The sequence below is a fragment of the Poecile atricapillus genome, chromosome 12, assembly GCF_030490865.1.
Source record: "Poecile atricapillus isolate bPoeAtr1 chromosome 12, bPoeAtr1.hap1, whole genome shotgun sequence".
Classification (NCBI taxonomy): Eukaryota; Metazoa; Chordata; class Aves; order Passeriformes; family Paridae; genus Poecile; species Poecile atricapillus.
This window is the reverse complement of record NC_081260.1, coordinates 1,986,204-2,010,838: the sequence shown is the minus strand read 5'-3', so window position 1 is coordinate 2,010,838 and position 24,635 is coordinate 1,986,204. Positions and strand designations below refer to the sequence as shown.

General features: G+C 49.2%; 1 protein-coding gene across 2 annotated transcripts in view; it reads right to left on the bottom strand.

Annotated features, from left to right (window-relative positions):
- LOC131583792 (vascular endothelial growth factor receptor kdr-like) overlaps positions 1–24,635 on the bottom strand; it is a 126,639-nt gene that overhangs the window by 24,890 nt on the left and 77,114 nt on the right. Inside the window, exons 12-22 of one of the 2 annotated variants that reach the window (XM_058848250.1) lie at positions 21,322–21,430; positions 15,038–15,331; positions 13,042–13,188; positions 11,027–11,152; positions 10,842–10,948; positions 9,631–9,766; positions 8,405–8,509; positions 6,187–6,303; positions 2,106–2,194; positions 667–832; positions 84–181 (exon numbers count right to left, since the gene is read on the bottom strand). In XM_058848250.1, the coding sequence (XP_058704233.1) occupies positions 84–181; positions 667–832; positions 2,106–2,194; positions 6,187–6,303; positions 8,405–8,509; positions 9,631–9,766; positions 10,842–10,948; positions 11,027–11,152; positions 13,042–13,188; positions 15,038–15,331; positions 21,322–21,430 (1,494 nt within the window). The remainder of the gene's footprint in view (positions 1–83; positions 182–666; positions 833–2,105; positions 2,195–6,186; positions 6,304–8,404; positions 8,510–9,630; positions 9,767–10,841; positions 10,949–11,026; positions 11,153–13,041; positions 13,189–15,037; positions 15,332–21,321; positions 21,431–24,635) is intronic. The other variant, XM_058848251.1, reaches the window with a different exon arrangement.

The following is a 24,635-nucleotide window of genomic DNA, read 5'->3' as shown; positions in this document are numbered from 1 at the left end:
GATAGAAGAGCAAAAAGCAGATTTCTCAGACTCAAAAGTGTGTTTGGGTTTCTTCACTCTGCAAGAAGTCTGAATGAGCTCACTTTTCGGGAGGCGAGGAACTCCATGCCTTTTGCCACCTGGAAGCTGTAGCAAATCAGATCCTCCAGAGTCAGGGGCCTCTTGTACAGATCCTCAGCATCTAGGAGAGATCAGAGACATGGCAAAACCCTGCAGCAAGAGCTGGGTGGCACCTGAGTGCTGGGGGTGAGATCTGCAGGGCTGCAGCTCTGGGTGAGCAGCCACTGACCCAGAGGCAGAAGATCAGATGAGGAACAAAGTTCCCTCATCCATTAGTCACTCATTCAGCTATGGGGAAACAACACCTCAGGCTGGGAGTGAGGGAAACTTTATAGACAGGAGCCCAGGGACAGAGTGACCTCACAAGTCTGGTAAAGCATTCCTACTCCTCCTCTCACACAGCAGGAGCAGCTTTTGTACACAATACAAAACTTTCTTTTGGGGAGAAACTCGCAGTGGGGAACAGGCAAGGGGAAGAATTTGGGATTTCAGGGACAAGCCAAGCCATGTAAGGGCTTGTAAAGCGTGTGACAGCGTGTGTGGCACTAACCAAGTGACAAGAAATCTTCCCAACAAAAGCTTGGGGATGAGGTGGGGTTCTTTTACCTTCTTCATCCTCTTCTGAGTCACTGTAACTCTTATCTTCAATAAATCCTGAGCTGGCAGAGCTGCCTGTGCTGGCCACACTCTCGAGGCGCCTCTTGATCAGTTCAGTCAAATCACTGTTGGACTCATCCAGACTTTTCTCTGCTTGGTCAGAGCTTTCCTGGGACTGGAAATGGCATAAACCCGATTTTTAGCTTTGTATGAAAAGCTTGGGGACTCAAAGTATATGACAGAATGGCATAAGGAGAAAGGGTCCTCTGAAGATGAGCATTTGAACATGATGTTTCCTGAAGTGGGAATAAATAGGAAACCAGGTTTTATTAGTTCTAATTATAAGCCAATAAAGCCTGGTTTCCTATTTATTCCTACTGATTATTTCCCTTCCACTGAGAGCAATATTCCACATCAGAGTTAGCTGAAAGCTGGCTGGGTGAGACTGAGAGGTGAGCAGAGAGAAGCTGTAATTCTCTTGCTGTCTTAGGATGGTAAAAATCCCCTCAAGGTGATGGGCACTGACGTGTTTGTGCTGGGGAGTGAGGCACAAACAGCCCTCAAATCATGGCAACAATGGTGAGAAAGAAATCCTGGGTGACTGCACCAGGAAAATCTCTTTCACTCATACAAAGTCCCTCATGTACACAATAGTAATAATAATAATAATAATAATAATAATAATAATAATAATAATAATAATAATAATAGTAGTAGTAGTACTGGAATAATCTGAGAAAATCATCTTGGTGAGGTTGCAGTTTCTGGCAGGGCTGGGATCACAGAGCCTGTTCCACACTGGATATTCATGAGGAGGAATCAGTCCCATCCCTCCCCAGCTCTGATTTCTGCTCCTGTGTCCTGCTCCCATCCCAGCCCAGTCTGTGCTGGCACAGATGTTTGTGTGGCTGCAGAGAACTGTTAGGGAACCAAACATCTGATTGGTTTTGATACAGAATATCCATCATCCAGGCACAGGTCTCAGGGCTGGCACAGGGGAAGGGACAGAAGATGGGAAAGAACAGATGGGGGAAGGATGAGCTGTTTTCACTTGGGGCCAAGAAACAAAAATCCCCAAGCCAGATTTGTTTTTGGGAGGGTTCACCTTCTCCTAATTCGGTTAATTCCAGTTGTTCACTAATATTTTTTGCCCCCCTTGTGTTGGGAAGTATCTCACAAGTAATTCCCTCTCTTTCAAGTGCTCTGGAGTGTTTGGGGACTTGGAACTAATTCTTTAGGAGATGCTACAAGAGGACATCACTGAGATCCTGCAGGGGGGAAAAAAACAAACAACCGCTCTTCTTGCTTGTACAAATTAAAATGTGTAGAGAAAATAAAGTGCCCATAGAAATACCCAACTGCCTCTGTGCCAATGCAGAGAAAATCCAGCTTTTGTCAGTGGTTGTTGATTCCCTGCCTCATGACTGTGAGAAGTCTCATTTTCTTACCTTGTATGCAATGAAATCTCCTCGTTTCCCTCTGAGATAGTTGGACAGATTTCCGTATTTGCAATATTCCACTATGACCATTAAAGGACCTAAACCAGACAGTGAAAGTCAAATGAGTTTTGAGGCACTGCAAAGCACATAATTCTAATTTATCCTACCAAATCCTCCTCAAAATAAGTGGCATTTCTATTGTACAGATGAGGAAATGAAGAAACACAGGAGTGACACAGCCAGCAGGGATGTGGAGAGAAGGAAATACATTCTTAGTTTTCCCCATTGGATGGTGACAGTTGGTATTTATTCCTAAATTATAAACAAGAAAAATTCAGGATGATCAACACAATCCCAGATGCTGTTAAGGTTAGTGTGCTGTGTACATGGAATAGTTTTCATTTTCTCTGCTGGCTTCACAATTGTTTGTTTTGGGTGGAGCTGATGCCACTAGAGGAAATCAAAGTATGCAGGGCCATAGACAGATCTAAATGAAAAGCTGCAAAAATACTCAGCCTGAAGTTTCTGAAAGCCTGGAAAGTGCTCTCACTTTCTTCCTTATTCCTCTGCAAACCACGGTAGATTCAGTGCTGCTTTCATACAATGATGCAGGTTTTTAAGAGCTGCTTGAAATGCTTTTTTATTGCAGTGTGAGATGTAGGGAAGGGATAAACTGCATTCTGCACCTTTATTTTTTGTAATCATCAAATGTAAGGTAAGGTGAATTCATGGGACTGGGATGTGGATAAACATGGAATATTATCTGCCTCGGACACTGAGACTTTCATGTCCAGAACGTTTTTCTCTGGAGAAGGTCTATGAGGAGTTTGCACTTCAAAGGGGAAGCTCTGAGAGCTGCACTTGGCCTTGGGGAAGGAGCTCAGAAGGATTCCTGCTGGAATTCCTGCATCCTCAGAGGGAACAGTGACCCTGGGACAGTGTGGGGCAGGGAGAGGAGCAGCCTTTGGGTCCCACAGAAAGAGAGATGCTGAATTCCTGCAGGCAGAACCAAGCCCGTGGGTGTTCCCTGTGGATCCCTGCAGGCTCTGCACTCACCCCAGCCCTCCAGCCCTGCCTTGAGTGCACACCTTGGGGCTCTCCGGGACCCCCAGTGCCTCTGTCTGCAGCTGGAACAAGCCTTAAAACCTTGCAGTGGCTGCAAAAACACCAACCCCAAATCCCCAAAGCCCAGTGGTTCCAGTGCTGACCCCAGAGCTCTGCTCAGCACTGGGATCTGGCCCTGCTCAAGAGATTTGGCTCTGAAGAACCCAAAATCCAATGTCCCTCATGGATGCCCTAAGGAAATGCAGATTCCAGAGCAGCTTTAAAGCTCTGCTTAGTGATTTATTCATGGTTTTGAAACGCTTCCTAGACATGGCCTCCTCTTATTTTGTTCCCTCATTGTAAAGCACACACCGCATTAGTTCTGACTGCTGAACATCAGACACTCCGCCAAAGTGTTAAATTCTGTTATTTGGTACCTTGTTAAAGTAATGTATGTGCATACTTAATACCAGTCTCCATCAGGAATACAACTTACATAAAGCCTAGCAGGGGAGGGGAGAGCTCTGGAATTTCACAGGAGCTGGGATCCGTGTCTGCCTCTGGAGCTCAAGGCTGTGTTCCTTTAGTCTGCACTTGCACTGCCCCAGGCTCCTCCGTGCCCTGTGGGGTCCTGCTGCACCCCTCTGCTCCAGACTCTGCCCCCAAAGGGGTCCCCAGGCAGGGAGGAGGGAGGGTCACCCCACCCAGCATGGGCCAGGCTGGACAATGGGATATCAAAGAACTCCTGGGAGAAAAAGGTTTCTCAGAAACTGGGAAATGAGAGCCTTTGATCAATCCTGAGGTGTCTGTGCAAGCAGAGCTCTGGGGCTGCTTTGGTTAAGAACCACTGAGCCCTGGTTCTGCTGCCAGGTTTGAGACCCCTGTTTGTCCTGAGCCCCCTCAGGGACTTGTCAGCACAGCACAATACTCCCAGTGTCACCAGCACTCCCAGTGTCACCAGAATTCCCAGTGTCACCAGCACTCCCAGTGTCACCAGCACTCCCAGTGTCACCTGCATTCCCAGTGTCACCAGAATTCCCAGTGTCACCAGAATTCCCAGTGTCACCAGCACTCCCAGTGTCACCAGCATTCCCAGTGTCACGAGCACTCCCAGTTACCAGCATTCCCAGTGTCACCAGCATTCCCAGAGTCACCAGCATTCCCAGTGTCACCAGCATTCCCTGAGTCACCAGCATTCCCAGTGTCACCAGCATTCCCAGTGTCACCAGCATTCCCAGAGTCACCAGCATTCCCAGTGTCACCAGCATTCCCTGAGTCACCAGCATTCCCAGTTACCAGCATTCCCAGTGTCACCAGCATTCCCAGTGTCACCAGCACTCCCAGTGTCACCAGCACTCCCAGTGTCACCAGCATTCCCTGAGTCACCAGCATTCCCAGTGTCACCAGCATTCCCTGAGTCACCAGCATTCCCAGTTACCAGCACTCCCAGTTACCAGCATTCCCAGTGTCACCAGCATTCCCAGTGTCACCAGCATTCCCAGAGTCACCAGCATTCCCTGAGTCACCAGCATTCCCAGTTACCAGCATTCCCAGTGTCACCAGCATTCCCAGTGTCACCAGCATTCCCAGAGTCACCAGCATTCCCTGAGTCACCAGCATTCCCAGTGTCACCAGCACTCCCAGTTACCAGCATTCCCAGTGTCACCAGCATTCCCAGAGTCACCAGCATTCCCTGAGTCACCAGCATTCCCTGTGTCACCAGCATTCCCAGAGTCACCAGCATTCCCAGTATCACCAGCACTCCCAGTGTCACCAGCACTCCCAGTTACCAGCACTCCCTGAGTCACCAGCACTCCCAGTGTCACCAGCATTCCCTGAGTCACCAGCATTCCCAGTGTCACCAGCATTCCCAGTGTCACCAGCACTCCCAGTTACCAGCATTCCCAGTGTCACCAGCATTCCCTGAGTCACCAGCATTCCCAGTGTCACCAGCACTCCCAGTTACCAGCATTCCCAGTGTCACCAGCATTCCCAGTGTCACCAGCATTCCCAGTGTCCCAGCCCCTCTGCTCAGTCCCAAGCAACGTCTCCTGGCTGCTGCACCTGAACCCCAAACCCCTCCAGCTGGAGCTGCCCTTGCTCCCACACAAGCTTTTGGGGTCTGGAGTGCTGCAGTTGTTGGGATCTCCCCATCCATCTCTCCCAGATCCCAGCAGTGCCCATGGCTGCTGTTTCCTGAGGAACCAGAACCACCTTGCTGGAGGAAAGATTCCTTCCCTGGCTTCCTCCCAAACCTACCTCACTGAAGTTTTCCTTTTCTCTCGTGACTGGACAACAACTGTTGGGAACTGATGGTTTTGGGGTGTGAGATGATGAAAGATCCATCTCTCTTGAGTTTCCCCCTTCACTTCTTTCACTCTGGGGTTTCCCTTGCCCTTGGGTCACCTAAACCTGTCTGTTGGGAGTGGTTTTGAAGATTCTGAAGGTCAGCAGTGAGGAGCCATCCTCCAGAGCTGCTCCCCTGAGGCTGAAGCACAGTGAGAGGCCCGGATGCTTTGCAGTGTGGGAAGGGCTGGTTTAGTGATAGAGGTCTGAAATTGATGGGGCTTTGCATGATGCCAGCTCAGGTCTGTGGAAATCCCTGCTCCTGCTGCACCCAGGGCTGTGCCAGGCGTCCTGAACACAGGGCAGAGCCTGCTGGGTTTGCCTGGAGAGGGGGAAGTGCAGGGAAAGGGGAGGCTCAGGGAGCCAAGGGCTCAGCCTGGTGCATCCTCCTGACAAGGCAGGGAAGGAGAGGGAGAAGAAGCCTGGAAATGGCCACAGGGAGGAATTGGGCACCTCACTGCAATCCAGTGTTCTCCTCCCTGCAGAGCAGAGTCCCTTTTGGGAACAGGCCTCCAGAGAAAGGTGACATCCCTGGCGGGAGAGCCCTGGGTGGGATGAGGCCACAGGAGCAGCTCTCCTGTGAGCAGAGAGCTGGAAATGGCTGCACTTGCACTGGCTGCACCACAGGCACTTCCAAACACCCAAAAAGTGTCAGAAAAGTGTTTTCTTTTTTGCCCCCCATTTACTGAGGACTCCTCACCTCCAGCTTTGGTGCAGGCTCCCAGCAGGTTGACCACGTTCAGGTGATGTCCTATATGGATGAGGATCTTCAGCTCAGACATTAGAGCCTTGCATTCGTTAGTAGTTGCACATTCTGCTTAAGATAAACAGGAAAAAAATCATCTTTACACAACAGGATATTTTCAACAGGACACAGCAAGATCCTGTTTATCCTTTGAAACAAAACCCACCCAGGTTCCTCGCAGTATCTTGGCTTTTCAGACTCTCACACAGATAATAATTCATCCGTTTCATTGTCTGCTGACCTTTATGAAGAAGTTTGGGTGACTCTTCCTTTCGTGAGCATGGGTTATGGAGGGTTACGGTCCCTTCCCCCAAACCTGATCCCACAGAGCCTTTGCCAGGACTCAGGTTTGCAAGCTTAGCAAAGGCAGCCTCTGCAAGCCCCCACAGCACACAGCATGTGTCCCTTCCCCTCTGCTGGGCTGGGCATTTCAGCAGGACTGGGTTACAATACCTCAGAACTCTCCACTGCAGGTGGTGAGGAATCCACACATCTGGAAGCTGTCCCAAAATGTCCCAGAGAACACACAGCATTATGAAATCTCAGGCCTGTGAGATCTTATTGACCCAAGAAATACATTTTCTAATACCTGTGTGTCAGCCATGAACCTGACAATGGAGGCCCTGGCTGGCCAGTGACATTATTTTAAGGCAGGCACTCTCAGACCAGAAGGTTTTTCAGATGCTGCTTTATCTTCCCAAAACTTCCGTCATGTATTTTAACAGGAGAGGCTCTGGCCTATTTCCTTTACATCATGTAAGATTTAAGGGTGAAGAAACAGTTATGCAACAAATCATTTGGTGTGACAGGTGTAACCTCTTTATCTGTTTGGAGAATTCCCCATAATATTTCTCCAAAGTGTGTCATAAAGAAGGAGCTGTTCCAAGATTCCTTCAGTCAGCAGTGTTTGGTGGTATCACTCTTGATTTCCCCTGGCATGTGCTGAGCACGCAGCCAGCTCAGAAATTATTTAGATAATTCTGCACATTGAATTTTAGCCTTCAATCCAGAACAGACCTGAGCATGCTGCATGGAGATGGCAGAAATGCAGGCATCTCCAGAGCCTTTTGAATTCCCTGGATGGACTGACTGGTGCTAGAGAATCTGCTTTTTTCATGGAAGTGATGAATTATGGGCACGTTAGTTGGGGAGGGGCAGACCAGAGCAGGAGGCAGCTGCCTCCACTGGGGGAGGGAGGTGTAAAACGATGGAGAATCTGCCAAATATTGCTGAAGATGTGCTGGCAGGGCAGAGCTGACATGAGGATCAGCTGGGAAGCGCAGCATGGAAGGGAATGAAGCCCCAGAGCTGTCCAGGGCAGCATGTTTTGATGGAGGTAGGAATATGTTTGGATCAGGGGTTTCTAGGGTATCTCAGGGATCTGGAAATGGGGATGGAACAGAAAACACAACAGCAGGAGAGAAGATGATCAGAAGGATGAAAATAGAGAGGGGACACCAGACCTGAAGGAGGTCCAGAGAGGTGATAAATGTGTGTTTTTGTGATTTCAGAGAGATGGGAGTAGCAGAGCTCCAGGAGAGGCGGCAGAAGCCAAGCCCGGTGGCAGCAGTCACTGGCTGGTGGTGGCATTGCAGGGGTTAAGGATGTCATGCAGCAGGATGGAGCTGTGAGGGCCATGGCAGCATGGACTGAGCTATGGGATCACCCTCAGGAGCAGTCCCAGGCCCTGTCCCAGCCAGCAGCGTGTGGCTGACGCGTTCATTCCTGGTGTGTGCAAACCCAGCGTGCCAGAACGGGCTCCGAGTTCCCTCCTTCCTCCACCCAACGGGAAAAGCTTCCCTTCATTTCAATAACTGCAAGCAAGATGTCTCTAATTTACTCCCCTGGCACTGGGGGTTTTTTCCAGCCCCTTGAACTGTTCTACATCTGGAAGGCTCAGCTCCAATTTCAGGCTATCTCATGTAATTACGCTCCATAATCTCTTCCCCTCCTCACCTCACAGACCTGGAAGCTGCTGTTTTCTTCCTGGAGGAATACAAGCCTTAATCAGCAGCACAGCTGCTGGCATTTCCTCCCCTCACATCCACCCAGGATGGCTGATTCCCACATGGAAACCCACTCCCCACAGGGCACAGCGAGCCTGGCAGCTGAGCACCGTGCCCCTCGCTGCCCCCCACCTTCCCTCAGCATCCTCTCAGAGGGATTTCTGTACCTTTCAGCATTTTTACGGCAACTGTTTTGCAGGTTGAAGATTTATCAATGCCAAAAGCAGACGCCTCCACCACCTTCCCAAAAGCACCATGACCCAGAGTTTTACCTAGAGAAGCAAGAGTCGAGAGTGAGCCCAGGCTGCACCAGGCAGGAGGGGACATGCAACCTCAGCTGTGCAGGAGAACCAGGCACAGGGCACGGCCACAGCAGCCTGAACCACATCCTGCAGCATATGGATAGCCAGGGATCTCTATCCATATGGCCTGGATGCAAGAGAGCACGGGAGAGAAGAGGCTGAGACCTACAGGGATTGAGGGGAGAAACTTTACCTGGGGCTGTCCTGGAGCCCAAGGAAAGCTAATTGTGTTAATAAGGCTTAATTGTGGCACCCTGATCTCTCATGGATCACAGAGAGAGCCAGCAAGGCACTCAGGGAGTCACAGCCCTTTAACCCTTCGGTTGTTGACATAGATTTGATGGGAAAACTGCACTAAATAGAATTTAGGATGATAACTTTTCTTTCTTTTCCCTTTCATTTGGATTTTCCTGCCCATGCTACCTGGTGTGCTCTGAGGGCTCTGATCCAGCCTCTGGCTTTTTGGTTCTGCCAGTTTGACTCTGTCCCACCATCACCTCAGATTTTGTGATTTTTGTCTGCCCTCTCCTCCTTCCACGTTTTCCAGCTGCAGCACCGAGAGCACACACAAATACAGATATTTTCCCTGCACTCCTCAGTGCACACAGATGTTACAGTTTTGCTGTACAAACACAGCCAGCTTTTTTGCCTTTTCTCACTCCATCAGCCAGTGAGCTGAGCTGTTCAGTGAAATGTGGCTCATTTTTCCATGAGAGATTTTTACAGCTCAAAGCTGAGTTCTGATGGCTGATAAGGAAGTGATTATTTGATGAATTGATAGCTTTCTTCAAAAGAAAATTCACTTTCCTTCTTCCTCTATGGGAATGAAATCACACTTTTGGCAGGGACAGTACCTGGAGGTATCTTTCCTCCCCATCAAGAGTCTGGCTTCCCTTTCCCAGGGAAAAAAAGTGGCAGCTACTTTGACAGACTCTTTCCAAATCCCTCATTTCACCCTGAACTCTGGGATTGCAGATCCGAGGGTGGCAGTACCCTGCCACTATGATGGGTTCTTCCTGGTTTATCCAACAGCTCCTTTGGGAAGCATTTGGGATCATCCTTCCCCCCAGCTGTGACCCCAAATCACTCACCCAGGCGCAGCCTGTCCCTGGGGAACTCCCATTTACTGCTGTCGTAGGGCAGGCGGTCACACTGCTCGTCAAGGGGCATCTCCTCTGGGTCCATGATAATTGACAGGTATCCTGTTTTAATATCTGTGGCATCGGGCTAAAAACAGGGCAGGGAGAAATTATTCAGGGGATTTACTCTGCAATTCCAAAGGCAGGGAGCTGCCTGGGGAGTTCCCTGCCTTCCAGGCAAATTTATTCTGAGCCAGGAATGCATCACTGAAGTTTCCTTCTCTGTTCTACAGCTGGGACACAAATGGTTGTGTGTGGCTGCCACTCGTGGCTCTTGGTGCTGGGAAACACAAAATCTACCTGGATTGGCCAAAGGAAATCACTGATTTTCCATGGGAACTGAAGTAGCTGCACTTCCTTTTGGCATTGTCACCGTGTTTTGTTCTGAGGTGTTGATTCTCCACAGTTCTCCACTTCATCCTGCAGCTTACTGCAATTTAAAATTGGTGGGAAGCTGCTGGAAATTGCGATTTGTGATGCTGCTAAAGTGAGAAATTGTGGTTGGGTGGGTTCTGTGAGCAGACTTGCACAGGTGTGAAGTGTAAGAGGAAGTTCAATGTTGTCCACAGCTCTGGTAACCTGAGGCCAAGGACAAAAATGTGAATTTAATCCCTGTGTTTACAAGAGGAGAGGAAATTTTACTCAGATGTTGGAGATCAGCAGCAGGACTGAAGTGTGGTGAGAGCAGAGCAGAGAGCTGTGCTTGCCTTTCTGTTTGCTGTTTGTTTCAGGAGAAACCCACCTAAATTCCTTGGACATTCACTGCAGGTTTACTTTCGGAGTCACAAAAGGGAGGTGGAAAAAAAGCAAGGAGATGAAATCAGCTGTGTGGTTTGAGCTCATTTCTAAAGTAGACAGCCTGGAACCTTTCTTTAATATCTTTTAGAGTCAAGTGCTGAAATCAAGCCCTCATTTTAGAGGATTTAGGGTATTGTTTTGTAATTCTCACAAGCCAGTTTGACTCATAAAAAGGAAGGAGCCTGATCTCATGGGTCCACAGAAGTGGCTGGAAACCTCTCAAGTACAAGGGTTCTCTGGAGAAGTCAACACAAACCATGGGCTGAATTTTACAGGGACATTTTTCCCAGTTTTTCTACCATCTGCTCCTAAACTCTGGAGCTAAGGCAGATCCCAGCCTTTGTGCAGGACAGGAGCTCTCTCACCTTTCTCAGTTTGCGAATGAAGAGGGTCAGGAGGAGCCAGAAGAGGGTGGCAGCCAGCCCCGTGCACACCAGGATGATCACCTCAATGTTGGATTTCTCCTCAGAACCTGTGGGTGATGTACAGCCAGCTTGGAAACGTGTCCAACATCCCTGAGGGAGCCTGCTGGAATTCTGCATCCCCTTACCCTGGATTCTGATGAAGGCTGACGTGCTGTCCTGGCCCAGGTCGTTGGAGGCGCGGCACTCGTAGAGCCCCTCGTCATCCTTCTTCACTCTCTCAATCACCAGGGTGTTGTTTTCCATGGAAATTCCTGTTTTAAGGAATTTTGGTTAATGTTGGCACAATAACCTACCTGCCAAAAATGCTTTTAGGAGACAGGAGTGAATGTCAGCTCCCATCCATGCAGGCTCTGGCGTCAGGACACATTTTAATCCTGTGCTCATCCTGCTCTGGCAACCTTTCCTGACTTTTTTTTTCCCCTCTTTAACACCTGGATCAATTATTTGGCATCATTTTAAAAACAACAAATGTGGCTGTTGATTTAGAGTGGGTAGAAGCTGGAAACTTATCCAGAAGTTAGCAAAGGGATGCAGGATTGGTGTCTGACAGCAGAAAGACACTCTAGGAAAAATGGGAACTCAGTGGAGTTACTGAAGGCTGTGGGAAGGGATGTGGCTTCTAACATGGGGAACATGGAACTCAGGCGCTTCTTGGAATGGTGTGAAGCAATCCTGGATCCACAGGCAGCCAGGTGACTTTTCTACATTTAATTTTCCCAATTTCATTTTTCCTGATTTGTGGTACCACACTGAGAGTTCATCACTGAGGGGATGATTGGGGTGGAAATAGGGAAGTGGGTCAGGCTTGGAATCCAAAAGGGAAGGACATTTTGAATTTCTGGGTGTTCTGCCTGTGAATCCCGTTGTTAACAAGAGTACTGCACACAACTTGCCATGCACTGTGCTGAAATATTTACCCTGAGGTGTTTTTTCCAAATATTTTATTTATGTTTCCATTGGTTGGATGAGTTACATGCTTGTCCCTCTAGAATTATTTATAAAATTTCAGGAGCTATAAAGAGTTTCTCTCAGAACATTCTGATCTGAATTATGGATGATCCTAGATTTCCTAGCTAGTCCAAGTTGCAAAATTAAAGTCACAGGAGAAGCTGCTGACATGGGATTCTCCATGATTTATGGGAGGACCCAGGACATACTCAGCTCTGCACTGGGGCAGCCTCACCTGCAGTGCAGTTTTGAGCACCAGAATATAAAAAAGACATTTAGCCACTGGAGAGCATCCAAAGGAGGCCACGAGGATGGGGAAGGCTCTGGAGGGGCGTTTTGAGGAGAGGCTGAGGGCACTTGGTTTGTTCAGCTGGAGGAGACTGAGGAGAGACCTCACTGCACTCTTCAACATCCTCATGAAGGACAGCTCCAACCTCAGCTCCCTGGGACAGCACCCAGGGAAGGGCTGGAGCTGGGCCAGGGCAGGGTTAGGTGGGACATCAGGAAAGGTTCTTCCCCAGAGGGTGCTGGCACTGCCCAGGGAATGGTCCCGAGGCTGCCAGAGCTCCAGGAGTGTTTGGACAGCGCTCCAGGGATGCCCAGGGTGGAGTTTTTGGGGTCTGTGCAGGGCCAGGAGCTGGGCTGGATGATCCTGTGGGTCCCTTCCAGCTCAGCACTTCCTGTGATTCTGTGACATGGGGCTGGGAAGGCACCTGGCTCAGGTGAGGGAGCTGCAGGCTCAGGTGAGGCTCCCTGCCCATGGTGGCTCTGTAGGGCTCAGTCCCATGGAGCTGAGAGCATATTCCCATCACTCTGCTGTGGGAAACAAAGGACATTTCCCATGCCACAGCGTGCCCTGGACCCCTCTGGCAGGTGACTTTGCTGCAGTTTAGGGTGATCAGGACAGCTGAGAGCTCAGGCCTTTGTGCCAGACCCACCTGACACAGGGGCACCCTGTTCTGTGCCCAAGCTCTGGTCTCACACCTCATCAGTGCTCCCTGATTTCCCAGAGCTGTGCTAACCTGAGCTGGGCTGGCTCTGCACACAGCAGGTCAGCTGTGTGCACTGTGACTCGGAGCTGGAGACCCCTGCATGGATCTGTGTGTGTGCTCCGAGTCACGGGTCCTGTGCCACAGTCACCCTGCCAGTCCATTATCCACATTCCAAACGCTTCTGGGCAGCAGGAGCTCACCTGAAGCAGCTGAGATGGGGTAGCCGTTCTTCCTCCAGCTGACCCGTGGCTCTGGTGTCCCACTCACCCTGCACTCCAGCAGGATCTTGCCGCTGATGTTCACCTCCATGTCTGTCAGGTTCTGGATCACGAACGGCGCCGCCTTGGCTGCAGCCACAAAGGGAAAGAGCCCCCAGTCAGGTTTGGGGAGGCCCTTCCCTCACCTCCCCTCCTTGCACGGCCTCTCTGGGCTGCATGTGGCAAAGGTTTGGTCGATCCGTTGATCAAAAATCCCCCCCCAAGGTTCTGGGAGGAGTGGGTGAGTTTATTTTGGTTTATTTTCACACTGCCTAAGCTTAGGTTTGGCTGCAGCTCCAACTCCTCATGCTCTGAAGAAAACAAAGGACAGGGAGTGGGTGGTGCACATGCAGAGCGAAGGAGAAAGGAGGGGGAAAAGAGGAAATGGTTCTAAAGGTTTTTTCTCCTCCATCAAGAGTGCAGTTTTCTCCTTACTACAACCATGGTAACGCCCACTTTGTGTTCATTTACAGGAGGTGCAGGACAGCAATGAATAAAATCACAATCACAGCATAAAACACACCCCAAACTTGCAGTGAGGACAGAAGATGAGGGGCACTGGAACATATAAAATGTTTGAATAGGGAGAGCTGGTTTGGAGGAGCATTTCCATGTGTGTTCTCCACAAGAATTGCCTGACGTGCCAGACAAATAACAGACCCCAGCCATCCTCACAAGAACACAATCCTGATTCCAGTTCTCCATGGATATATTCCCAGTCTAGCTGTGTTTTTCCCACAGCAATGCTGTGTAGGTGTGTGTGTAGGTGGAAATCTGACTGACTGAATAAAAATATCTGCCAGGGGAGAGGAAAGGGAAGGGCCTGAATGCAGAGAGCAGAGCAGGGGTGCAGCTCACAGCAGGTGATGTTTACAGGTGGCCCTGGTGCTGTGGGGATCAGCCAAAGCCCTATCACTGCCCAAAACCTGGGTGAGGCTCCTTGCCTTCCTCTCTCCCTCAGGAAAAGGGAGATGTTTGTGTGTGAAGGGAAAGAATTCCCCTCCCAGTGTGGAATCAGAGCTGTGGCTGAGGATCTGGGTGTGTGCAGGGAAGGGATGGGGAGGCTGCACAGGGCTTGTTCACCCCAAGGCTGAAACCAGCACGGGGCTGACCCTGCAGTGCCTCCTGAGCCAGGGGAGACACTTGGAAAATCCCTGTCTAATTCAGCTTCTGAAGCACTCTGACTCCTGCTCCCTCACTTGCTGCTGCGTGTCTCAGTTCTGCTCCACTTCTGTGCTTTGGGTTTCCTCCACCATTGATAAATGGTGGTTGATAAATCTATCCATTCCCCATGCCAGCAGCCCTTTTTCTTCTGATGATCTTCTTGGAGATGATCACCCACCTTCTTCACTCTGAAGCAAAAGAAACTTCACTAATTTTCAGTGATTTTCCTACTGGCAGAAATGTCTTGCCCTTTGTGTTCCCACAGCCAACAGGACCAGGCTGGAGGATCTTGGTGAAATAAAAGAGTTGGGGGCTTGGGTATAAGTAAGAATTGTTATAAAAAGTGCATCCCTCTTACCCAGAATAAATGGCACAAGTCACTTGATTTTACACTTGCCCAGGGATATTTGGGATCTGCTGGGTCCAAACCTATTCAGGTATCTCATCCTGGAGGCTGAGAGTGGCTACCAAAGTCATACAGATCTGGGGTGAGCATCCCCAGTTACAGCTGTGCTGTCAGTAAATGGTGGGTGACTTTTTGTCCTCAGTCAACTCTAAATCTGCACCCAGCATGGAGCTGGGAAGGCAGAATGCTGCTGAAATCACCTGCATGTGATTTCCAATATTTTGGAATATTGGAAGCGAGTGGCTGGGTGAGTGTTCTCCATGTCAGGCTGTCAATACACACAGAGCAAACTGTGTGGAAAAACAAAAACAAAACCAAAGCAGAGCAGGACACAAGATTTGCATCAGGACACTCTCCCCTGGCACGTACCTCTGACCAGGAGCTGGCTGTGCTGCTCCAGCGTGTCCGTGCTGTTGTGCTGGTTCTGGGCTCGGCACTTGTAGAGTCCACTCTGCTCCCTCGTGACGTTGGGAATGAGCAGGGTCAAAGAGATGGAATATTTGTCCATTTTCCTGAGCACAGCGTGGCTGGGGGCTGGCTCTGAGGAGGGGTAGTACCAGGCCAGGTGGGTGTAGATGTACTTGGAGGCCCGGCAGGTGAGCTGGACGTCGTTCCCCACGATGGCTGTGACTTGGGAGGATGTTTGCAACCCAGAGGGCACATCTAGGAGGAAGGGAAAACGTGTTTGGAGTTAAATCCCAGCTGAGATCTTTGCTTGGCTGCTACTTGGGGGTCAAATTTCCAGCAGTAATGGAACAAGCCAGGTTTAATGAGGCACATGGAAATGTGGCAACTGGAGCTGGGAATTAGGGAAGTGAAAGTTCCTCTCACTACCCAGTGCTAATCTGTGGTAGTCCAGCCCTCAGCATTCTAAATCATCCCATCTCCAAGTAATGAATTGAAAGCTTATAAATAGAAGGAGTTAATGGACTGAGAGAGTTTAATCAGGAGCTGTTTCCATCCAAGTGGATAAATGTGTTTGTGAGCTCTTCCCTCTCCACAGTCAGGGCTGGGAAGTATTAATTGCAGAGGAATAAAGAAACCCATTCCCATCCCCTCAGGAGCAACACCTTCTTAGTCACAGAACAGTCTCCTCAACTCTCTCCTATTCCAACTGTGCCAATATTTATTTTCAGCACATGTGAATACTGCATATTTACTTGATCACTGATGGATTAACTGATCTAATGATGTCTAAGTCCTTGAGGCCCTTATATTTAGCAGAGAAATACTCTGAGTCATGACTCCAACCTAGCCATGAAGGAGTGAGCTGTTTCTTGCTATATTTTTAGCAACTTTTCACCCCAGAAAAAAAACCCCACAAAATCGATTTTCCTGAAGTGGCGAACTGAATCCATTTGAAAACAAGAAAAAACTGAATGGAAGGCCAGAGCCTGCCCTGCAATAACTGCCAGAGACCTGCAAGTAAATTGGGGCTGGAAGATCCTTTATTGCCTTTGGATTTTGCTAATTTTAGGGACCTATCCACCTGAATGAAAGTTCATGGAGAACCACAGTGATCTGGAATCCTTCTGCTGTGTCTGTTTGGAGTTTTAAGCAGCTGAGAGTTATGAGGAACCTCTTCTGTGTGTAACAGGCTCACTCTGGGCCACCTTCTGAGCAGGAACAGCTTTACCCTACATCTGAGAGAAGATTCAGTGCCAAGCTGTTGGTGAGATGCTTCCTCCAGCCAGGATGAGCTGGGTGGGACTTTGAGAGGTCCAGGAGTTAAAGCAGAACAAGTGTGCACTGCACTCGCCACCTGCAAATCCCACCTGGAATCTGGGGCTCCTGCTGCAGAAAGTTCTGCAGAAGGCACAGCTGAGCAGAAACAGTGAGGCTGCTGAAATAACCAATCTGTCTTATAATAAACCACATATTCTATAAAATACAGAGCCCTGGAGGAGCCTTCAGACATGATTAAAAGTCTCTCGTCTTCTCGAGTCATCTGGAGGAGAACCCGTGAGCTTTTGCTTCACGGTTTTTAAAGACTGGCACCAGAAATACTTCACAAAAGATCCAAAAAGAGAAGAGACCCCCTCAGGCCACAGCTGTGGAAATTGTTATTTTTTCTCTTCTTTCCTTGTGCTGGGATTGCAGTTTGCTCTCTGCAGGCTGTTGTTGGGCTCAGTTGCTCTCCCCTGGTGCCAGCTGCATGCTCAGGCTGCCTCATGTGACACATCCACTGCTCACTCCTGACGTCCTGTGCTCCCAACATGTCCAAATCCTGCTTGTCAACACTGGGGGGGAATGTCTGAGGCCACCAAATCCTCTCTAAATGGGAAAACTGAGAGCCAGTGAAAACACTGGGATGTGGCACGAGCAGCATTTCACATCTCCTGAATCTCTCCAACAAAACCCCAGAACAAGAGCTGCATCCCTTGGGATAAAACTGCCTTGGCATGTTTTGGGATGGGGGATTTGGTGCAAATTCACAAATTTGGGATGGGATGTGGCCATTCCCAAGCCCTGAGTTTCGAAGGATGCTCCAGAGTTTTGCTTTGTTGCTGGACTTGAAATCTACCAGGTTTTTTTTTTTCCTACCAACTTAACATTCTGGGAGCAGAGGCCTGGCTTGTTTTTCTTATCATTCCTTCTCCTGACATTTTTTATTTAGCATTTTGAATATTTTTAGCCGGAACCTGTGCTATTCTCTCCCATCTTGTTTGCCTTTCAAGCAGCTCTTTCGGCTCCAATAGAATATTCATTGATTTTCATTGCAGTGGAAGGAAAAAGAGAGGAAAAAAGAAGTTGCTCTGCTCTATCTTTTCATGCTCTCCTCTCTCTTTTCTCCTCCTACCTGGATTATCAGGGGAGCGAGTGCAGCTTGCAGAGCACATTTCAAGTCAGTTCATCTCTCAGACAGCTTTGCTTACATAATCCTGAACCTGAGCAGTGATTAACTTCCTCCCTCTGAACAGATACTGTGTTTTAGAAGGCTCCTAATAAGCTGGCTAAAAGAATGCACCACGGGGCCTTTTCCCTTTTATCAGCAGTCACCAAACATTTGTCTTTGGTGTTGTGTTACAGCGCAGTAGCTGCGAATTCTCTCCACCGTGTGGGATTCTGTGGCAAAAGAGGGAAAGGAGCCATTGGGGGGAGGTAAAAAGGCAGCATAAATCAAAGGCAAGGCCAGCTCCATTTGTATTTACAAGGAATTAATTGTTTTTAATTTCCTGTGCTTTGCACAATAATCTGTGTAATTCAAAACTTCTGCTCTTACCCAAATTCCAGCCCTGGGCTTGGCAGGGGGGGTTGTCAGGGGTAGGGATGGAGAGAAGAGGGAGCCCCTCTATCTGGAGCAGTGGTGCTTGTCAGGAATGCTGTCAACACCTTGGCAATGAGCAGTTTGGAGTGGCACAAAATCCTAGAACAGCCCAGCTCATCCATTGTTCTGCTATCTGAGAGCAGATTTTTATCTCCTGCTGGAAATGCAATATTTTCTTTCACGTAGAAATCTTTAACTCCATTTTTCTCAGTTGTTTTGGCAATCAGATAAACCCTTGGAAAAAGGGCTTTGGTTATTATTTGTTATTCTTATCACAATTCATTTATATTCCCAGAACATTTGGAGTTTTCAGATGGGTGGGATCCCGCCTTGCCAAATGTAGTGCAGTCAGACAAAGGCTGGAATTTGATTTACTCTGGACCTGCAGCTCTGTGGAGCTGCCCTTTCCAAGGTGCAGAGCAGAGATTAGAAGGTAAATGACACTTGTCCATGGCAGAGAATCCCTGCAGGGGACACCAGGGCAGCTTTTCACTGCACTGGGGACTTTGCAGCCTGCTTGGAATGTCCTTTGGAGCTGGACAATGACATTTCTGAGCATCTGATGGCTCACCCAAGGCTCCAGTGGGAACCCTGCAGTCAGAGCAGTGGTGGGAAAGGCAGGCAGGGTCAGATCTTGATTGGACTGACACAAAACAAAAATCCCAGAGTAAGAGTTAGGCCAGGACACGATGGATGAATCCCTTTAGGGGAGACTCCAGAGGGCTGCAGAGGGACAGTGACAGTCAGGACATCTGCAGGAGGAGATTTCTCATCACTCTGGACCCCTTATAAGGTTTGGATTCCAAGTGATCTCCAAACCCTGCTGACCCTTCATGAAATTAACTCTGCTGGCAGAGAAATGATTTAAAAATAGAGCCCAGTGCTATTTCTGGTGTCCGTGGGAGTTTTTGTGGGGGTTCTGCAGTGAAAGAACAAAATGGTTGCTGACAATTATTCCACAGGGATAAATTAATTCTTCTGAAATGAAGGTGGTGGTGGTGAAAACATCAGACTGAAGTAAGCACATCCCCAGAGAGCAGCCTGGACAACACCTGAGGAAGTGTCCCTGGAACATTCTGCCATGTCCTGGGAAAACATCTCATCCCTGCCCCAGTGGAACAGGGATTTGAGGGAGTTCAGCCTCTGTGTCATCATCAGATTTCTTACCAGGGAGAAATGAGTTAACCCAATTCAGCTAGAAGGTCTGAAAGCAGCTCAGGGAGCAGCAGCTTGTTTGTTGGTAGGAGATAATGGGAGAGCAGGCCTTTAAAATCAGTAAATTGCTGAATTAATTGTGTGCCACACTTGCAGCTGCTCTGCAGAGACCTGTGAAATGCTACAAACATTTCCCATGTGTCCCAAAGTCCCACGTGTTGCTCCCAAGCTCTGCCCCAGCCTTCAGCTCAGCCCTTAGGTTCAACCTTCCAGAATCATGAAGTGACCAGCTTAGAGCCTTGTGCTGCTGGCCTTCCTCTGCCTGGAACCTCACAGGCTGTCCCTGGACATCCCTCAACACTGAGACAGGAGAAAACTCTTGGGGAGAGTCACCTGGAGCCTGCTCCAGCTGTTCCAGGTGTGGGGATGACCTGCAGGACTCTCCCCACAGCCTGGCCCTGCTGGAGCAGCACTCAGAGCAGATCCTCCCATGGAGGAAGCCCACAGCAGGTCACTGCTGCAGCATGACCTAGTTTAGCACCAGGACGGCCACATTTAGATTTCTTTCTAATCCATAAACATCACTGTTTTTAAATACAGCACTTCCAAAAGCTAGTCATGCTCAGTCAGCATTTGCCTCTTCCCCAGAACAGCACAGACTCCCAGTTCTCCCTTCACAGGCTGGAACAAATCTGTCTTGCCAAGCCCTGGTCACCTCCTGGTCTGCTTGGGTGGAAACATTCCCACCATAACCACTGTCAGTAATTTCCCCCAGTGATTCATTTCCTTCTTAATTCAAAGTGCATGATTAAAACACTTGAGTCTCAAAACATCGCTGGATGGATCTTAAAATAAAAAATTTGAAATATTAGCTCACCGTGGGTGGAAAAAAACTCCCCTACATAACTTTATTATTAAAATAAACCAGAGTTGTGCAAGGTGCATGGGATGATCTAACCCTTTGGATCTGGGTTCCAAACCAGAAATAACCAGAGAATAACCCTGGATATTTCTCTGGGTTTAGTCACCAAGTGTGGCAGTTCTGTGAAGAGCTTGGATAACCCACCCAGACCTAACAGCTGGCTGAATTCCCAGGACACTCAACACTTGGAAGGGGTGAGGAGTAAAATTAATATCTGGTCTTCAGCCTGCCTTGGACATCTTGGGAACCTCTGATATCCGAGCTGTATCTCCTAAAAATGCACCTTGAAGGGCATTTCCCTGAGTCAATAAGAGGTAGAGCTTTGGGAAATGCATTTTTGGAGGCTGAAAGCCTCTCCTGTCTCTTGCCACCTCTAATGGAGGTGAGATCTTTCCCTTCCATGGCTCCTGCCTCATTATTTTTGGATGGCATTTTTCTGTTGACACCAATGGGAACAGTGTTTGGTGAGCCCTTTTTTTTGGTTAGGAGGATTTGAAAGGTGCTGGATTCCTTTGGAGCAATGGAGTCAAACCACCCAGGAGGGAAGGGAGGCACAGGAGGGCAGATCCCTGCCACGAGCGAGCTCTGCCCTCCCAGCTTGCTCATGGGCAAGGAACCAAGCAGTGAGAATCAGACATTTACTTGCCAGGACACTTCTGCACTCTTTGTTCTAAAAATCGATATTTTGATGCAAATCCTGCCAGCCAACATCCACTCACCCAGAAATGTTCTGAGCACAGAAACGTTTCAGTTTGTTCTGGGTGAGCACTTGAACAAGGCTGTCCCTGGACTCTCTTCTCTTTTTAAAAACCTGCCATCTCTCCTGAAAGCACGATGTAGATGTTGATTTCACTCCTAAAGAATTCCTGTGCTGAAAGGTTAAGCAGATATTTGTTTGGATTTGTGTTCTCTGGAGAGCCTCCTCCCTGCACAAAGGGGTCTGCAAAGGGCTCCAGTGCCATGGTGCCATCAGCCCTGGGCTGGGCTGGAGCCTGGCCTTGCTGCTGATTTCCTGAGTCCAACCTTTCTCCTGGCTCAGGGAGAGGCTCCAGGCCTCTGGAACACCACAAAGGCCTCGGCTTTGCCAGAGGTTTCCTGAGGACAGCGCTGGAATGTCACCAGTGCTGCTCTAAGGCACAGAGAGAGGGACTCGGGGCTGAGGCTGGACATGTCCCACTGAGCTGGACCCTGCCTCGTGTGGGGTGAGCAGCCTCCAAAACACAACACACAGGGATGGCCTGGAGTCTGAAACCCCCAGGGAAATCAGAGCAGCAGCAGCTGCCTTTGGTGAGGGGTTTGTGCATTTACCTGACACGTAGAACTGGACGCTGCGCTCCTCCTGGCCCACCTTGTTGGAAGCCACGCAGTAATAGATTCCCGAGGCACTGCTGTTCTCCATGGTGAGGGTGCTCACAATCTGCCCACAAAGAGAGAACAAGGAATGGCTCTGGGGATGTGCTACGGTAGAAAAGCTGTTAAGAAAGTTGTTTCTAGTTAAGAATGGGTGAAAGTCCCAGCCAAGTGCTGCTACTTGCTTTTTTTCTCTCATTGTCTCAGCCCAGTTAATTCTCTTCCCTGCTCATTCCTAAACCTTACCATTCCTTTTTTCCCTGTCTTACCCATGAAAAACAGGATCCTCTTTTGAGAAATTGCCAAGGTCTTTTGTGACAACATCAAGCAAAAAGCTGAAGTGAAGGGCCTGGAGGATCCATCCAGACACAGTCCCACACCCTGTGGGTTATGTGGGGAATATCCCCGTTCGCACGGGAAGCAGGTAATTCCCATGGATGTGGTACAAGGGGTATTGCAGGATTTTGCTTTTCCCCTCAGAGATGGGAGGGAATGATGTGCTGGGAGCCCCTTGATTCCAAAACCCTTCCTTGGAGCTGTACAGGACTCGTTCAGTGAGGAAAGAAGCTCTGGAGAAGCTGCCAGGGCTGCAACACTTGGCAAATGCAGCAAGGGAGGATGGTGGAGAGGGAAGGAGCCCTTGTCCTGAGCTTCACCACATCGGAGGAGGAGGTGGTTCTGTTACTCCTGGGGCTGAACTCAACACATCCTTAAGAACTTGTGCTCCTTAAACCTCCCAAGGCTCCTGCTGGTGAGGCACTGCCCTGTCCCTGTCATGGTGCAGCCTCTCAGGCTCACACAGGAATATCCACAGACTGTGCCTTTAATTATTCCTCATATTCCTTTGGAGTGTGAGCAGGAAAACAGGGCCTGAGCCACCAAGGCAGAGATGTTCTGGCAGGATTTCTCTGCTTCCCCTGCAGCCGTTCACCTGAGGAGCTCTGAGCCCTCACATTTGGAACAAATATCGCTTTCTTTGCCATCCTCTCTAAGGCTTTTGAGAATCAAAACTCATAACACCCTCTGGCCCTTTGTCCTTATCTCCAGAGAGCTCTTTGAAGTGCACAGAAGCATCTCTGGACTTTCTTTTTAATATCCTAAACTAAACTCGCACAAGACATTCCTTTACCCCTCCTAAAGCTGCCCCATGAATGTGTCTAGAGCTGTGTGGGATGTACTTTTTGAGTTATTTAAGATTTGCTGAGATCTGGCACTTTAAATCCCACAGGGAAATGAGTTCCAAAGGTTTTGATCCCATGTGCATTTCACATTTGAACAGTGAGCATTTGCAGCAGGGTAAGGGCTGAGTGGAAAAGTCTTCAGTTTTTGTGGGTACCAGACACAAGAATGGGGAACCCCCAAATTCAGGGGTGAAAAAGGAGAGCAGCAAACCCAGCTCCCTCTGGTGTCCACCACAGAAAGAGCTGTGCAGTCCTGAGTGATTTATGATGTGAAAATAGCTCTGCCTTGCCTATAAAACCAGCCTGCCTATGAAAGCAGCCTGCTCCTCCTCCTGGTGCTGGTCCTGGAGCAGTGGCCCGGTGCCACAGGCTGGGAACCAGCACATCTTAGAGCCCTGAGCAGCACTTTGGAATTCCTGCTGAATCAGGACCAACAGCTTTCTCCTCATGGCTGCTGGATCTGAGCATTTCATGTTTGGAAAGAGCAAAAGCCAATATAAATGTAAGTGCTGAGGACAGAAGGGGATACATTTGGACAGCTTTTTAACAGCAATTAGTCTTTCTAAGTGACAGCTCTAGCTGGGAAGTGGAGGATAACACTGTAGAGCCAGGCAAAATCATAAAATATCCATTTTGGGACATGTCCAAAGTGTTAGGGGTGACACTGTGGCTCTTCTAAACACTGATGGAATGCCTCAAGCTGCTTGGTGGCCCAGAGGTAAATGCTCATGAGCACACACACAGACAGATGCTGACATCTCCATCCCCATAACTCAGGAAAAGTCTGGCAGGGCAGTGGGAAAACAAAACAAACAAAAAAAGCAAATAGCTATCCTGAGACCTCATTGGAGCTAATCTCAGTCGTGTCTAGATATGAAGGTGAAAAAGATGGTAAGTGACAGTGGGAAACAATCTGGGGACAAATTCTTGGGGGGAAAAAAACTACTGAGGAACAGAGGGAAAGAAATTTTCTTGTTTGGATGCTCCAGTCATGGTTGTGCACTTGGATCCCAGCTCGTCACACACTTGAGCACCAGAGATCAGGCACCTTCCTGACTTGGCCCACAGCTGGCACCTCCCAGAGCCCTCCAAACTGTGACTTTTAAACCAGCAGCATCCAGCAGAGATCTACATGGGATCCCAGAGCTGGCAATTCAGGATTTTGTGTGATTTTCTTGTAAGATGAATCCCATGGAATCATTCTGTATCAACCTTTCACTCCAGCTGGGTGCTCCTGGGTAAATCCCAGTTATCTTTCCAACTTCTGAAATAAAGTTCTCAGTGGTCAAACAAACCTAATCCTGGTTGGTTTGGTAGCTGAGATTTAAAATCTGTATGTTTGGTCACAGTGGCAGGTCAGGATAAGGATTCTGTTCTTCTAAATGCCATCCCTAATGAAAAAATGGTTTGAACTTGAGCACCCAAACTCAGGGATTTTCTCCCATTATTAACAGTGCAAACTCTGCAGGGGCACAATCCCAGGATCTGGGGACCTTTGGTAGACAGTGGAAAAATTCAGAGGGGTTAATCCCTGTGTGTGCTTAGTCCATGCACCTGGAGAAGTATTTTCCACTCCTGGAATCAGAGCCAGGGTAGAAAAGCCTGGAGTGAGTCCAGAGGAGGCCACAGAGCTGCTCCAGGGCTGGAGCCCCTCTGGAGCCAGGCTGGGAGAGCTGGGGGTGCTCACCTGGGGAAGGAGCTGCTCCAGGGAGAGCTCAGAGCTTCCTCCAGGGCCTGAAGGGGCTCCAGGAGAGCTGGAGAGGGACTGGGGACGAGGGCTGGAGGGACAGGACACAGGGAATGGCTCCCAGTGCCAGAGGGCAGGGCTGGATGGGATATGGGGCAGGAATTGTTCCCTGGCAGGGTGGGGAGGGTACCCAGAGCAGCTGGGGCTGCCCCTGGATCCCTGGAATGTCCAAGGCCAGGCTGGACATTGGGGCTGGGAGCAGCCTGGGCTCATAGAAAGTGTCCCTGCCATGGCAGGGGTGGCACTGGAGGGTCTCTGAGCCCCTCACACCCCAAACCCCTCTGTGATTCCATGATCAAGGCAGGGCTCACCCCACAGCTGCTGCTCAGAAAACCCAGAGCTCA